The sequence below is a fragment of the Epinephelus moara genome, chromosome 20 (genome assembly GCF_006386435.1).
Source record: "Epinephelus moara isolate mb chromosome 20, YSFRI_EMoa_1.0, whole genome shotgun sequence".
Lineage (NCBI taxonomy): Eukaryota > Metazoa > Chordata > Actinopteri > Perciformes > Serranidae > Epinephelus > Epinephelus moara.
In genome coordinates, this window is record NC_065525.1 from 18,071,273 (window position 1) to 18,088,566 (window position 17,294).

General features: G+C 43.1%; 1 protein-coding gene across 1 annotated transcript in view; it reads left to right on the forward strand.

The window, feature by feature from the left end:
• abtb2b (ankyrin repeat and BTB (POZ) domain containing 2b) overlaps nucleotides 1-17,294 on the forward strand; it is a 48,808-nt gene that overhangs the window by 26,381 nt on the left and 5,133 nt on the right. The window contains exons 2-9 of the mRNA XM_050073027.1: nucleotides 4,049-4,198; nucleotides 8,364-8,574; nucleotides 14,241-14,393; nucleotides 14,912-15,077; nucleotides 15,243-15,332; nucleotides 15,537-15,638; nucleotides 15,916-16,012; nucleotides 16,968-17,103. Coding sequence (XP_049928984.1) covers nucleotides 4,049-4,198; nucleotides 8,364-8,574; nucleotides 14,241-14,393; nucleotides 14,912-15,077; nucleotides 15,243-15,332; nucleotides 15,537-15,638; nucleotides 15,916-16,012; nucleotides 16,968-17,103 — 1,105 coding nt within the window. The remainder of the gene's footprint in view (nucleotides 1-4,048; nucleotides 4,199-8,363; nucleotides 8,575-14,240; nucleotides 14,394-14,911; nucleotides 15,078-15,242; nucleotides 15,333-15,536; nucleotides 15,639-15,915; nucleotides 16,013-16,967; nucleotides 17,104-17,294) is intronic.

The following is a 17,294-nucleotide window of genomic DNA, read 5'->3' on the forward strand; positions in this document are numbered from 1 at the left end:
GCTGTGCTTTCACAGATGCTGAATGCATTCTGAACTGTTGAGACCGGTTCATTATACTGTTTTAATTAGTCCTTCAGGTATTATAAGGTTTCTATTTTAAACCATTTGATATATTTTATGCAAATTGGTAGAGTTTTAAGCCTGGGACAACGTCAATGTGACGCTCTTGGTGAATCACACAACAGGGAGTCAGAGTTGAGCTGTGTTCATTTGCACACCACTGCTCACTCCCATAGAAACACACAAATGCACACACCTGCCGACACATTCATTTTTTTCACACCATCACCCACACCGAGACAGAATGTCTCCAAATGGTTCTTACACCTCAGGAAGCATGAGTCTCTCTGTCATAAGCTGGAATCAAGCCATCTCTGAATGAGGTATTCACATTACATGTCACATACAGTAACACCCACTCCTCCGTCATGGAGGCCACTGTAGTTATGGTGGTCATAAAACATGGTGGTGTATACACAGCGAGGCGGGTCAGGAGAGTATGCAGAACATGGAGAAGTTAACACAGAATGCAACCCCTCTTTTTCAGTGAGAAGATAGTCCAAGTCCTTTAGAGATTAATGGGGTAAAAAGAGATCTACAAATGTTAGAGCGCCAGATGATTCACCCACTTTTGTATGTGCACTCAGTGTCACTTAAAGGAATGATTAACAAGCTGCGATAGCAAAAGCCCTCATCATAATTACCAAAATACCTGAAGTGACACATCAAAGAAGCGCAATCTTACTTCATATGCAGAGACGCAAGTGTGTGGGTATGTTTGTGCGTTTGCAAGTGAACAGGGATGTGTCGAAGCTTGTGTACAATTTGGTTGTCTGACGCGCATGTTTTTTTGTAGCAGTGGTGCTCTGCTAGAGGCAGCCGTTTTCATTGTGTTGGAACGGGGAGTCAGCACATATTATACAAGTCAGATGGTGCAGAGAAGGTACGAGAGAGAGAGGGTGGAGCGTGGGGGGTGGTTAAACTTTTTGCATGAGACTAGATTCCCTTTGGCAGCATAACTCTGAGGCTGGAATGAATGTATCTTTAATTCTATCAATATGTTTTTCATTTATGAAGCACTACTGTGGACTGAAGTGACTTTCTCTGTCTCTGCTAGGCTCTGTTTTTAGGAAGTGAACATATCATGTATCGCCAACTCTCTGCAATAATATTTCCCTCTCACTGTCTTCATAGAGCAGTTGATATACAGCCTGTACACACTAGATGATGTTTCCATCCAGCAGCACATGTGATTTAATACTCTACCTGTCCCATAGGTAACTTTTACTGTTATTGTGAAATCCTACGTGTGCTTGTGTCCATATAAAGTTGATGCCATTTTGCAAATTAGGCTGTGATTGCTGCTGCTGTGTGCATGACAAAGCAGTGTGTTTGTGCAGCAAGGTGATCTATTAGACACAGCCTTACTCTGGGACATAAACCCTGCAGCATGAAATGAGCAAATCCTGCTCGTGAGCTCAGACAGACAACTCTTGTGTTGCCACTCTTAGTCACATACAAACAACCACCCACTGCAACATACCGTTTATCCAGCACACATTTTGCAATACGGAATGCCCGAAAAGTGCTGAAATCACAGTTGCTGCTTATGTATCATTTCATACGCTCCTGCTCCACCCTTGCTCGTGGGAAAGATCTGAATAAGTCATAACTGTCACTCTCATATATCACCTCTACTGAGCTTTGTGTAAACTTGCTGTTGAGTGACAAGATAAAAAAAATGCTAGATGCCAAGTATAGAATCTGAATTTACAGGTAGACAAAGTGTCTTGATGCATACCTGGGAGACTTCCTGTGTACGTTCTGGAAACTTGTTCCAGCTTTGTGTGCAGTTCTTGTTTACTGTAAGCACATTTAGTCATACCTTACTCGGTTAGCAGTGCAGAAAGATTTATATAGGCAAGACAGGTATCTTAAAATATTCTGTCCTTTGCCCAGATTCAGTTTGCTCTGTTTTCCTTCAAAGCTCAATCTCCCCTGTGTCACAGGGTGTTGAGAAGAAGAGACTTCAGGGTAATATGAAATTTTTTTTTTTCAGTATTCCTCTCAGATTCCAACGAAAGGACACAGCTTGCCGGAAGCACATGGGAATGTCATTTTAGGGATGGCAGCCCATCTTTTCCGTTTTGGGGGAGTAGTGAGAGCTTGAGATGAGGAGGCTTCTTTTCCTCAGGCTTTGTAAATAAATCACAAACCTGCCCCCGATCGGCTTTCCTCTTTTCCATTTCTCCTCTTCTATCCCCAGCCATCACCCACTCATTTCCTCTGGCTTGGCAGAGAGCTCGCTCCTGCTACCAAAGCCAAAATAAAGGTTAACCTTTGGGCAGCTAACCGTGTTCACCCAGATCGACTAGCTGCACGGTAGCTAACAACACACTGTGGTTCTTACACAACCACATACTGCTCCAGACAAAGCGTATAAGGGTGTGGGAACTTACAGCCAGCACAGAGATACAAAGAGGAAGAAAATAGCAGTCTATGTTCTCTCCCTCACTCATCACAATTTCTTCCATTTTAAACTAGAAAACAACAATCACAGGAGGGTTACAGCAGTGAAAGAGCCACATGACATCTTCAGGTTATGTAAGAATGATGTTATCTTCTCACTGGCAATTAGTTTGACAACCAGCTGTCATGCAGAAAAAAAGAGCAAACCATGGTGTTTATCCACTGCGTATCATAATCTGCCTGCTATCTGAGTTTATAAAGGGAAATAAGTGATACACCTTTGGCAGATTTCCATATGCTCGCCTTAACAGTATGCATCCAGTTTGTCTGGCTGACAGGGTCTCCAGAGGATCCGCTCAAAGAGGAAATACCACACATGTCCCAGATTGACTGTAGTTACACCAAGAGCCATGATAGTACATGAAGTAGCCCTGCAAAAAAGAATTTAATCAGTGCATGTCAGCCATGAAATCATATTGTTTTAGTGTCGTAGAAACAGTCCTTTCAGCTCATTAGCTTACACTATTATTGACTGTCAGAATGTACCTCTTTAACAATGTAATTGCTTGGAGGATATGGTTGTTAAAGTTGTTTAGGGTTATAGTATATTCTGTTTTTTCCTTGTCCTTTTGATCAAATCTGTACTTTAAAGGGAAATCTGTCCCCTTTCACCTCCTTCAAACTCAATCGTAAATCCTCCTTGTTTACCTTAAACATATTTATTTGTTTCTTCATTTGTGTTTGTGTGTTAATGTAATAAAGGTCAGAGAAGGGGTTGTAAGGGTCCTGGGCCTCTGGTGGACTTTGACCCTTTTAGTGCTCTGTTGATTGATAACATCTTGAATATGAACCCATAGCAAACCTTTATTTTACTGAGTGTTCCCATATTTTTAAAAGATTTTTGGGGGGGCTTTTTGCCTTTATTTGATAGGACAGCTTAAGCGTGGAAGGGGGAGGGAGAGGGGATGACATGCAACAAAGGAATCTAGGCCTTGGTACATGGGGTGCCTCTACTAGATGAGCTACCAGGCACCCTGACGTGTTACCATATACTGTAGTCATATCAGCCTTAATCATATATCTCTTATTTTACTAGTTTCTTCATATTTATGCCGAATATCTACAGATATGATAAGTACACATCAAGCATGTACAGTGTGTGTGTTGTATACATTGTCCATGATTTAGAGGGAAATAAATATCTGCAGTAACACTGAATTGTAACTTTCTTAGTCTGTCTTGATATTTCTCGCTGTGAGGCCCTGGCCTGCTTCCGATGCAGTGTGCATTTGTTTTGTTTGTAGTAGCCTGATGTCACTGTGCGCTCTGTTTATTTTCCTGAATGTGTTGAGAGTAAGGCTCACATTCCCTTGTGTGTTTATTTGCCCCCAGCAGTGTGGGTTACATGTTACCAGGATCACAAATACACCATGTAAATACCACCAGCAACTGTTCTGGGACTTCTGCAGAAGCAGTGTGAATAGATGCTCGCTGAAGTTATCGAGGCTTGTTTGCACCTCTCACAAACTTTACATGTTAATCATAAAACGCCATTCTCTCTCTGTTTTTGTCTCTGTAGGTGTTTTGTCCCTTCCGGCTCATTTCAGTCCCTATACAGAGAACCAGCAGACGTCTGTGGACAGCAGGGAGGATGCCTATGCCCAGCTGGAGCTGAGGACGCTGGAGCAGTCCCTGCTGGCTACTTGTGTGGGCAGCATTTCTGAACTCAGTGAGTACGAGTAGATCAGAATAGTGTGTGTGGTCCTGGATCTACTTACTATTAGCAGATTTTCTTCACATTATGTATTTAATCTATTAAATTCCTCCCAGCTCTTTACATTATGTGTTTAATCTATTAAATTCCTCTCAGCTCTTTGAACAATCATAAAGGAATAACAGTGAAGCTATAAAACATTCTTGTTATTACAGACAAGTTAAGAGTCCCAGAAATTATAAACGCATTGTCATATTCTTTCAAAGACGTGACCATTTTCTAAACACTTTCTAAACACGCCTTGTATATTCACATCGTTCACTGGAAGAAACTTTTTCTTCTGCGAAAGACTGTTATTTCAGACAGCCAAGTGCCAAGCACAGATAATAGATTAACTTTTTTTTTTTTTTAAATCACTTTAAGCCCCATTGTGTGCCTTATTGTGAAAGTCATCTAATGCATGCTCTTCTAAAAATAAGCAATGGAACAATTTATCTACACATGAAGCTCTAGGGAGTGAAGTGAAAATGAGTGATTTTTTTTTTTGTATATTCCTGGTTTGTTTTGCTTAGCAGTGTGCATCAGGTCACCACAAACTATATGGTACTCTCAATTGTTTTATCCCTCCAGTCAAGTTAGTCAACAGAGGAGAAGACATGGCTGTATGTCAACTGCTTGTAACCTGGACTTTCTCTGTTTTATCAGAGGAAAAAGAAGCCTGGCCCTCAATCTTATCTCTTCTGAATAGTTACGTGGTTTACAAGAGAGATGGATGTTTCTTTAAAGGTGTCGTGCGTAGGATTTAGTGGCATCCAGCAGTACGGTTGCAGAGCTGATACTTTGCAGTGTTCCAAGCGTGTAGAAGAGCTACAACGCAAAACATGATTAGCACTATCTAGAGCAGCGATTCCCAACTGGTGGGTCCTGAGTGCGTTCTGAATGGACCGCAAGTGATTCGCGAGCATGTCAAGTTTGTAAAAAAACAGATTTTATTTTGAAGTACAATGAATTTCCGGCACAGAGCTTTTACTTTGAAGTGCTTCACGGCTGTGGAGTGAGTGACTAATGGAAAGCTATATGACAGAGACGGCAAACTATCTCAATGACATGGTCAAACGCAAGTATGACTCTGAATACATTGAACTGTGTGGACCTTGAACAAATGACCAAGGAGAAATCTGGACCCTGTGGCTGGACCAGTTAGGAATCACTGATCTAGAGTCAGTGTGTGATTGTCCATTCTGGGCTAATGTAGAAACAACATTGCGGACTCTGTGTAAGAGGGCCTTCTTCCTATGTAGATAAACTTTAAACTCATTTTAAAGTAACAGAAACACGTAGTTACAAATATAAGATGCAGTTTCTGCAAACTGTTCCCCTAAATCCTACACACTGGACCTTTAAGGACCGCAGGTTTGAATTTTGGCCAGTAGATATATTTTATTTGGTACATGGACACAGTAGTGTGGTTATTGGGTATTTTACAAGAGCTATAATCATATCTCTTTTCCGAAGTTCAATTTTCAGCTCTATATATAAATTGGGTCAAGTTGTGATGGGCGTTATATTGAAGTGTCTCTTTACAATTCTGAGCCTTTACATAAGCAGCTTGTCAGGGAAAGTGTAAATCTGTTGACAGGTTAGGGACCTCCAACTATTAGAGTTTGATGGATTGGATGGCTTTCTAAAATATTTCCAGTTCTAGATGTCCATGTTGCATACATACAGTTGGTAAACAGCAAGGGAGGCAGACACACGCACACACACCCTACTGTACATATGTTTGTTTATACTGGATGCTCTGGAGGAGTTGGCAGATGACATAGAGCTGGAATCAGGTCATTAAAAAGTGAGAAAAAGACAGGAGTAGAAGGAGAGTGGAGGGATGGAGGTGGGAATGGTAGGGGATTAAGTGTAAGGATGGAGTACATAGTGGCTAGAGCAGGGTTTGTGTGTGTGTGTGTGTGTGTGTGTGTGTGTGTGTGTGTGTGTGTGTGTGTGNCTCCAAATGAACTAACACTCTGCCATTTGTTCCTCCAGCACAAGGCCACGTTCATACGCCGCCATCGTTAGTAAAGTATTAAGAAAGTGTACACACACTCTCAAACACAGACACACTCTTTCTCTCGCTCGCTCAGTGGTCTCTTTGTGCCACATCCCTCTGGTGGTGCAAAGCTGGGCTGTTCTGGGCAGGGCTGGCATCCCTCAGACGCATTCGTGCCTACGAACACACACACAGGCGTGTGTTCACCGATACGCATACACACAACAAAAACATAGAGGGTTTGGCACTCTGATCTGAGCCCAAGAGACCAGGCAGACACAGCAGCATCTGTGCTGAGCTACTCAGTCCTGCTGGGCTGGATCTCCAGACTGGACTTGGCCAGACACAGGAACACACAGCATATATAAACATGATGTATAATAGATGGCAGGGTGCTGGACATTTCAGCTAAATGTCTGAAATTGTTGGAAATGTAGAGTAAGCAATATCCTGGCTCTTAAAGTTGTGTTCATACACATTTGAATGTTTCATTTTCAGCTCTGTGGTGGTCTTCACCAGTTATGGGAAACTACGAGTGTTTGACCATCCAGTTAAGTAAGGGAAATATTAAAGATCAGGATTGGACTAGCCCAAATAAAATGAGCTTTGTGCTAAAGCCTGTAAAGCCAATTAGCAACCTGGGTTCACACAGAGTCCAAATAAAAACATGTGTAAACATGTTTGTGCTGAATTACCTGACAGTGCAGTCGACATCTTCTAATTGTCTTATTCTGTGAAACATTTTATTAGTTTCCAACTTTGACCTAAGAGGCACATTTGGTCAATATGTCCTCAAAAGGCAGGCATGTCACAGTTTATTGACTCCCAGGTTTCCACAAAGACTCCAATATAAGATGTAATCTAAGAATGACTTATTTCATATCCTCCTGACCCCTGGAGCTTAGTTTAGCCTCAGGGCACAATATGGGCTAGAAAGCCAGGGAGAGGCTCTCCATCTTGGGCGAGAATTCCTCGGAGACCTCCTGGAGGGACTGCTGGTGGTGGTTAACACAAAGGAGGCCCTTCAGCTTGAAGAGGGGTCTGTTTCGGGAGGGCTACCTCAATGTAACCCCCCTCGAAGTACCCCAAACCCCCTAATATTGACACACACATACACACTCACACTGTTAGAGGCTCTAGCCTTGGCCCCCGGGCAGCCTTCCGCTCACGGTAATCTGCTTAGAAATTAACCCAGGGGTAATTATGTTAAATGAGCGTTACACGATCCCAAGTTCAACCTGGCCTCCCTCCCTCACGGCGCCTCTCTCTGGCCCTCCTCCACATCTCCTCCCTGTGACAACTCATATTTTGTCTCTCCACTTGGTTCCTGCTATGGCACGCATGGTCACAAACTAGGATGTTATCTACAAGCTCTACTCCTTGCAGCCCTGCCCCCTCTTTTTGTGTTTTGTGCATCTATTAATGTCTATTCGTGGTAGTAAAGTTTCATACACTGTACATGCAGTAATGTGAAGTGGCCTTTATTGGAGTGCACATGGTTGTACAGTTAGCTCACAGTGTGGGAGGATGAGTTGTCTGATAAGCTTCGTATTTCTTATGTCTTTGTCTCAGTAATATTTTTTGGTAGTCAAGACAAATTCCTGATTTTTTATTTTTTTTTGTTCACACAAAGACTTCAGCATAGATCTTAACCTTACTTTCATCATGTGACTGACACCCACCTTCTTAGGCTGAGTGCACTGATTGAAACACATCAATACAGAAACAGTTGAATGGTTCATTAGAGCCTGTGATCAACTGTCTGTAAGGCCATTAACTCCTTCAATGATTAAAGATGAATGGCTGTTTGGACTGGCCGTCTGGCTGTGCTTACTGATAATGACACTGCTAATGGCAAATACCACTAGAGACATGGAGCGAGGGTAATGAGCAAAGGAGGGTTGAAAGTAAGTGGTTTAGGAAAAGGGGAAATCCAGTTGGATTAGGAGCCCACTGGGTTTATACTGAGCACTCTAACTCTGTTAGTTTTTTAATGTGCAACTTGGCAAATACCACTGCAGCGTTCTTTGATACTGCATTAACGAACTGAGTAAATAAAATGAACAAGCTTGGTGTATTCATTAGAACAAGTATCTACTAAACCATCTAACTTTGACCTTTTTTTCTTTGTTCCAGGTGACTTAGTGTCCCGTGCAATGCACCACATGCAGCGCCTGAGCTCAGTGCGCCCAGGACTGAGCCCAGCCCGTCACACCCGTCCCCAACAGCCTGTGTCCTGGTCGCCGGACGCCCTCCACACCCTTTACTACTTCCTGCGCTGCCCGCAAATGGAGTCCATGGAGAATCCCAATTTAGACCCTCCACGCATGGCACTCAGCAAGGAGAGGTGGGAGTCATGCATGACTGGACAAGAGCATTTTAGATGCTCTCCAAAGTGTATCGCAGGCAGTGAAATAACAGATCTAATCTTCGGCGGCTATTTTTTTCCTCATGCTGGTTTTGGATCCACCCTCAGAAAATTTGTTTTGTACTATCCCTCCTTTCATGCATCTTTTGCTTCCTGATCACATCTGTAATTAGACAGGATTTGATTTGGTTCACGAGGTTGACAAAAATTTCATTAACGCCAACACTCTTGCAAATACACTAACATCCACCCTCAGAAGTTAACAAACAGGTTGTAATGAAGTTAACAGCTTTTTCACAGACCACCTCTCTTTCTCAGCTAATCCCATTGCCCTCTTGTCAATGAAGTGTTAGTTTTCTGTGAGTAAATTACAGGTGAGCAAAAGACTTCAGGTGTTAATGTTAGGCTGAGAGAGGGGTTCATTGCACCTTTAGAGTGTAAATTAGGCTGAAGACTTGTGATTTAGGGGATTTCAAGAGGATTCGTGAGGTGCTAATAGTCTGTAATTCTGCTACGGTCTCCTCAGATCTTTCCTGAGTTGCCTTTGTTGAACAGTCCTGGTAATTGTTGTCTTTTTTCAGTCCTAAGACAAGTGGGTGAAAATATATGGACAGCCATTTAATTCCAGCGTTGTGGTTTTAGCAATATACCTGATAATTCTAAGCATTTGTCTTGTGTAATTCTTGGCTTTAAATAGTTCTCGTGAAATTATGTTTTATGTTGGCGGGTTTCCATGGAAAGCAAGGAGTAACACAGAACTGAGTCATGTCTCTTTTCTTCCTGAATCAAGTGATAAGAACTTGGGTTGCATAACAATATGTTATCAGCAGTGAAGGTGATACTAGGCAGCAGTTCAAGTAAATGTGAGTGATTATGTGCCATCAATTAAGATAAGATTATTAGTTACAATAGTGCGTGCGTGTGTGTGTGTGTGTGTGTGTGTGTGTGTGTGTGTGTGTGTGTGTGTCAGAGATGAATAGAGAGAGACAGAGAAAAGCACTTGCAGCCTACCCACACATCTGTGTCCTGGTCTCACAGCAAAAACACTCAGTGTGTGTGTGTGTGTGTTACAGAGAAACCATATGTTAAAAATGTCAGTGGAAATTGTTCTTCTATGTGTAAAGGTTAATTGCACTTTTTAAACAGATGTATGGAGGCCTGTCTAAAGGTAGCGCTCAAGTGTACAAATGGGATGCAGCTCCCACTTTAGTGTGTGTGTTCAGTTTGCTGTGGTAAGTTTGTTAAATGTTTGATTGTTTTATCTCCCTTAGTAATGTTTTAACCTCTAGACATCCATGTGTTTGTGATTGTTGGGTTATGATGATGCATCTTAGTTCCGTAAAACTTTTTGTGATGAAATCAGCCAAGTCTCTTACCAAAACACACACACACACACACACACACACACACACACACACACACACACACACGTATGCACTCAGAGCCAGCTGGCTTCCATACATTTTATAATGAACAGACACAGTGTGAGTGAGCAAAGGTGGGCTCCTCATTAGCATCAAAGAGAACAGAACAGCAAACATACACCCCGCTTTTCACTATCCTGGCTATTTCTTCCAAGTCGTCAGATGTTTTTAATATTGGGTGTATATCAGGCTGGTTTATGTGTGCAGGATGAAGTGATTTAGCATTCTGTTATACTGGACACTTTGGAACATCTGCAAGTTTCTTTCTATCTTTCTAGACATCTACCAGTTTGCCTACACACATCTGTGTCTAGTGTCTGTTAATGTCAGCATGCATGACAGATTCAGGTGGCAGAGTTGAGCAGCGCAAACCTGGTAGTGATTACAATGTGAACGCCTGGTAACGATACAGACTGTTCTCCTACAATGGGCCTCTCAATCTCTCTGGCTCAGCCTCTATTGAAGGCTTTATAAAATCTTTGGTGGAAACTCAAAACCACCGAATCTGTGTGGGCCACATCATCAAACATTATAGGGAGTCTGGTGAGAGCCTTATTGCAGAATCCTGGAGACTACAAGAGATGTCATTTTACTTACATCCTTTAAAACCTGGTGCTCAGTTGTAGTTGTTACCAATGATGTTGTATTGGAGTATTAAACCCGCAATTAAAGTGCGGGTGGGAAGACACCAGTGGCTGTGTGTCTTCTTAGATTTGCATTCACACTCCTCTTTAAGTCGTAGCGCAGAAAAAGAACTTTTATTAGTGCTGGAAGTTCTTAACCAATTTATTTAATGGTAGAGTCACTTGACTCTCCCCCCAAAATAAGCACTTCCAAACACTCTGCAGAACAGACCAACCCAACCCTTCTGCCTCCTTCAGCGGATGGAAGGGAGCACTAATGGATAGATGTGTTACTGTGATAAGAAGTAGCCAGTGGAGCTTACGTCTGACCGCAGATACATCAGATATGGTTACATCCCCCTCCTTCTGGAGCCTTTATGAGAGTAATCTGACTCTAGATCAGTGGTTAACCTTGACCCTCTGCAGCACATGATGAGGTCTGCTTTAAGACCCGATTGAAGTTTCTCACAAGTTGAACTCAATCACGGTTGCTTCAGGATATATGATGTACAGGACATATGGAGCCAGCGTAGCATGTGATGGTGCCTCCTGGGGAGAAAAACCTTTGCTTTTTATGTCAGACAGGTTAGAGTTCAAACACACCTGACCACGATGTGGGCTGACTGTCATTTTATGACCAGCCCGGTGGTGGCGAGAACGACGCCGTGAATCAGAGCTAACATTTATATGTTCATGTGTGTGAACATGTGTGGGAGAGTTTTTGTCCACGTCCCGCTGCTCTCAGTGTGTAGCCCTAGCATGTCGGGTCAGTAGGCTAGCCAGAAGTGCTATCTAGTTTCAGTGTTAACAGGAGGCTCGGCTTTGATGTTGGACCGACTCTCGGACGCGGCTGAAGTTTGTGTTTCAGGCTGAGGGGCATAACCCAGACAAAGGGGTCAGATGGGAGGTGTGTGAGAGAGGGGAGCAGTTCATATCAGGGGATAAGGGTTTGAGGAAAGAAGGAGGGATGATTTGTGGTATAGGGGCCAGAGCTGTGTGGGTGATGGTACAGACATGCTCCATCTGTGTGCAGCTGTGGGCCACTGGCAAAGGTGTGTACATACATAGCCTCAGTTGATTTGTTTCGATGCTCTCTTTTTGTATATCCTGTACACACACACCCCTAACACACTCATACAGCATTAAAGGTTAATTGGAATAAAACTGCGGCTGAAAGTATTCTGTTGGAGAACCAGTATTTCAGGCCTTGAAAGGAAAACACTACCTCGGTTATTATGCAAAGACTAGATTTTTTATGTTTTTTTTACTCACAAGAACTAAGGCTGTGAAATGCTGATTGATGAAGTGAAGAAAGGGGAAAATCTCTCTGATGGATCAATGAGCGTTAAGTGTTAAAAGCTTGATACGGTTGATTGGAGCTGCTTTAGTTCTGGATTAGTGCCAGCACCGTGCGTGCCTGGAAGCAAGAATGCAGTAAAGTAGCTGGGCGGAGGCTTCGTGGCATTCAGGAAGACAGGCGCAGACACACGCACGAGTGCGCACACCAACGAAACAGACTCACAGACAGTCCAATTTGTGGTGAGTGAAGCCCATTAAGAGGAGTATGACATTGATTCCCAAGCCTGCTGCCCCTCCTCACCTCCAAAACAGGACTTTGTTATCGCTCTACACCCACGGCGCTATCTCCAAACTGCCACCCAGCCCCCTCCTTCATCTTGACATACCCCACCTGCCTCCCAGCCGTTTTCTCAAACACTCAAATCCTCCTTATATGCACCTTTCAGACCCATTTAACATTCCCTGCCTACTCCTCCTCCATCCCATCAGTCCCTTGTCTGCTTGTTAACCGTCACGCCTGGGTGACAGCATGGTCCCTCCTCTTGAGTGATCACTGACTGATAAAGTACTGAAGCAACATCTGACAGAATAGCTACAAGATAAAACAGACAGACACAGGGATTGCAGGGTATCAGCAGGTTCCTAAAAGTCTGAGATTTAGATAATAGCTATTTTAAGGCCTCAATTGAGTTGACATTGTCAGTGGTTTGATTCATCATCATATCTGCTTGAATCTAACAACAGCAGTCATGGAAAAGCTTTTATTTGCTATGTTCAGTCAGAAAAAAAGTTGAATTGTTAAATTTGGTTACTTGTCACATTAAGTGAGGTATTGAAAGTCTGACACTTACTCTCTGAAACCCTCAGATGTAATGGAGCAGATCCACTTCAGTAAAGTGACTTCCGATATACATCATGAACACAGCATTGATGAATGAGGGAGATGTGCTATAGGAAACCACAGGTAGCTGCGTAAAGTAAACACAGTGAGGAGGATAAATGGCTCTGCAGGGGTCCCAGTGCTCATTAACAGTTACTACAATCCCTATAGCGTGCACACTATAGAGCTATGAGCTATATGCCGGCATACTGCTCAGGCTTTTGCCTCCATCAGTATTCATGATATGCATTGGAGTGTTTGCATCTCCTTCAGAACAAAGGTGAAGCCACCGCTAAGAATAACATCACAGCAGGAGAAAGGCTGCTTAGTAACTCGTGATAACAGAAGCAGTGTTTAAACAATCATTAACACACTTTGGCTGAGGCTCCATAGGATCAAAAGCAAAGCAACAATAAGTGTCATTGTTCGTGGGCGCATATGGCGAGAGAAAGGCACATACAAGGCAGGATTAATACCAGATAGTTGCAGCGTTGCAGATAGCCACATAACCACCGCTTTCTAAAGGGTTTTAGAAGAAAGACGAAGACAATGAGGAGAGAAAGAGAGAGCAAGCAAATAATCCAGATGAGTTTCAGAATGCCTCGTTCACAAATACCACAGCAGACTTAATGCTGTGCTCTCTTTAATTTCATCCCTCTGCTGATGTTTACTCCACTGCCTCTCCACGATTAATATAATTTTCTCTTGTTCCTCAGGCTCAGGTCAGTCCTGTCTATCATTTCTATTTTAATCCATTCCTTGCCTTTTTAGTTTCACTTGCTTCTCTCTTTCCTGGGAAGCATTTACAACAATACCAGGGTGCTGCACCTTTATTTATCTCCCTTAGGTAGTTTATTCTGTTACAGCTGGTTTAAAAATAGGCTGATTATTCAGAAGCCACTGCAGTATCTTGTTTGTCAAACCGCAGCACAAATGAAGTCACAGTTCTGTTCTCATCTGCCATCACGTCTTACAGAGAGAGCTGATGCTTTACTGCACCACCTGGTATCGGACATATAAACACTGATTAGTCATATATACATACATCTGTTATTTGAGTGCGTCTGCTTGCACGTATGATGACTTCAAAGGAGGAGCGTGTGGTGTGTGAAAGCTGGCAAATGTGTGTGATTAGTAGAGGTGAGGTACTCTGCTCAGAGTATGTGTGTGTCTTTAAATGTGACTCACGGTGCACTGGTCAGGGTGAGGAAGGAAGTACAGCCAGACATACATAAGTCATCTGGATGAAGACAGTTTATGAGTTCCCCCTCGACATGACTGAATCACGAGTGAAGAAATCTTCCCCACAGATGTTGCGGTGCACTTCTCCTACAGTATAGTTGAAGGGAGTTTCCTTTTTTGTACCAAGCATATAGATGGTCATGTGGAATATTTGATTTCTTGTTTTTGTTTTTTCAGGCCATTCCTGCTGCTGCCACCTCTGATGGAGTGGATGAGAGTTGCCATAGTTCATGCTGAGCATCGCAAAAGTCTACTGGTGGACAGCGATGATGTCAGGCAGACCGCCAGGCTACTCCTTCCAGGGCTGGACTGTGAACCAAGACAGCTGAAGTAAATGAGAACACACACACACTCACAAGGGTTGTCACTTAAAACTACACACAGCCGCATGTGCTGTACCCATAAGCAGCAGCAGCAGCAGCAGCAGCATTTCTGAATGTCTGTAATCTTACACACGCCTTCAGACGATATCTAATTTTAGCTTTCTTCACTCCAGTGTCACATCTTCAGCGTGTGTTTATGAGGTCATTCCAATTAGTTAAAAAGAAACAAAATTTAATTGCTAAGACAGCGTTGTGTGTAGGCCTGTAATTTAATTGGTTCTCGCTCACAAATAATTACACACTGTATACAGTAGATTAATGACTGTTCACAGACTGTAATGTGGCTCATTAACCTTTTCATGAAGTGTACAATTAAAGAAAATCATCGGATGCGAAAGTACAGTGTGTAACAAACTCCTGTAGCTCTCAGTGTGTGTTTTGCCTGAGGTGTGTCTTCTCAGACTCAGCCAGTAACGTGTCACAGGGTATCATCTTACTCTTTCTTTGTGCCTCTGTCTCCATCAGGCCTGAATGTTGCTTCAGCTCCTTTAAGCGTCTGGACTCCAGAGCCGCCACAGACAAGTTTCACCTAGACTTGGGTTTTCGGATGCTCAACTGTGGACGCACAGATCTCATCGGCCAAGCCATCGATCTGCTCGGGCCGGATGGGGTCAACAGCATGGACGACCAGGTACAGAACTTCCGTCTCTCTCTCTAAAATATGAGTTCATGTATGATGTGTGTTGAGAGGAATATTGTAGCTTTATACATCGGTACTTATAGATCACTTTAGGCAGCACTTGATGTATTTGTTTCTCCTCTTACATGTGAGCACCCCTGTCTTTTCTTCACACAGGGGATGACCCCTCTGATGTATGCCTGCGCAGCTGGAGACGAGGCCTTAGTCCAGATGCTGATCGATGCAGGAGCCAACCTTGACGTGGCGGTAAATATGCTCCAACAATTTCAACATATGGACACATTTATTCAAATGTTGCACGTCATGTGAAGTTCTACATTTACCCACGACGCATGCATCAGCTTTAAAGCATCTGAATTCACAGAGGCTGTGGTGAACGTAATATTTGTGTTTTCTTGAGAGTATGACCTTGATGTTGGTGTGTAATGCCGATTTGTCCTGTGCTGCCAGGTCCCACCATGCTCCCCAAAGCACCCCTCTGTGCATCCTGATAGTCGACACTGGGCAGCCCTCACCTTCGCTGTTCTGCACGGACACATCTCCGTTGTGCAGGTTGGAAACACATACACACATATAACAGCCACCATCAGATATAGCCACCCTTAATTTGCATGACTGTACTTTGGTGTACTTTTTACTAGAGAGAGGAAATGTCCTGCAATACAGGCACAATAAATGCAGGTTGTCCTACATAGTCCTGAGCTAACTGTGGATGTGATGTTATACTTTCAAAAGTTGAGTGACAAATGTGAGGTCAGAGGTCAGCCCATAAATGAGTTACAGGATGTCAAACATTGCACAGTATAACAGATGTGGTGTGTATCCCCAGCTCCTGTTGGATGCAGGGGCCAACGTGGAGGGGGCCGCAGTCCGCAATGGACAGGAGAGCACAGCAGACACGCCACTGCAGCTGGCCTCAGCAGCAGGTGTGCGCGCACACACACACACACACACACACACACACACACACACACACACACACACACACACACACAAAGACATACATACGCACAGCACAACACAGGGCACAGCTGATGTTAGATCATTGTCCGACGTACAGAAGGTCTGTGCTCCAGTCTGATTTATGGCAGCCAAATTACTACTTGCTACTAAATTATACAGGCAGAAAGTCTGTAGAGCGGAGACTTGAAGAGATGAATGACTTAAAGCTGCTGTTGTCCCTTTCAGCAAGTCAACTAGTAGTAACTCACACATTTATCAATCACCAAAACAGTAGCGCAATAGTAGACCACCAACTGTAGCACAGGATAGTTTTGTGAATGACACATCAGCAGGAGGAACAAGGACACGGGAGGGTAAATGACGGCAAAGTGAGAGTAGCGGAGTGCTGCCTGTGGTTGTTCTGAAGCCTCTGGGCAGCATTCCTCTGCGGGCTCATCCAAAAGCCACACATAGCTGTAGTAAAAGAGATGCATGCTCTACATAGCAGCCAATGACAGTGTGTAAACAGTGCCTAATATGAATGTGTCTGCTTGTTTAAGAATGCAAAATAAAGCATGATAAAAAACTTTTTATCCCTGCGGTAAAATGTAATCATTGCAGTGGTAAGTGTAGTAAACCAAGAAAGAAGACATGTACAAGTAAAAGTGCACTAATTAATTATAAAAATAAGCAATAAAAACACTATAAACAATCAAACTGAAACCCTAAAATATGGAAACAGTTGTAGGGTGATGTGTTAATTATTCAAAAACACAAAGTGGAAAAAACACATGGAGAAAAACACATGGAGGAAAGATTACTTTAATTATAGCTTTGTAAACAGTCATCAAAGTTATGGTTGATACTGGTAATAATATTCCATTTAAATGTGTTTAGGATTTGTATCTGTGTGTAACTGACTGTTTATGTGCTTCCCAGGCAACTATGAGATGGTGAGTTTGCTCCTGGCACGAGGCGCAGACCCCTTATCAAAGACCCATGATGGGAATGCCCTTACGTCATCCCTCTATGAAGACATGAACTGCTTCAGTCATGCTGCCGCACACGGACACAGGTATGTGTGTCTCTCAATCTGATCTGAAAAAGTCAACAGATGCCTCTGTAAGGTTCTGACAAACTGCCTGCTTTTGGCATCTTAACTGCAGAGGAGAAAGTAACACAGAAACAAGGCTAACTATCTCATACTTGATCCGAGTCTGCATTTCAGCTTTAAGGAGACGTTCATTCCTTTTATGTGCAGTGAAA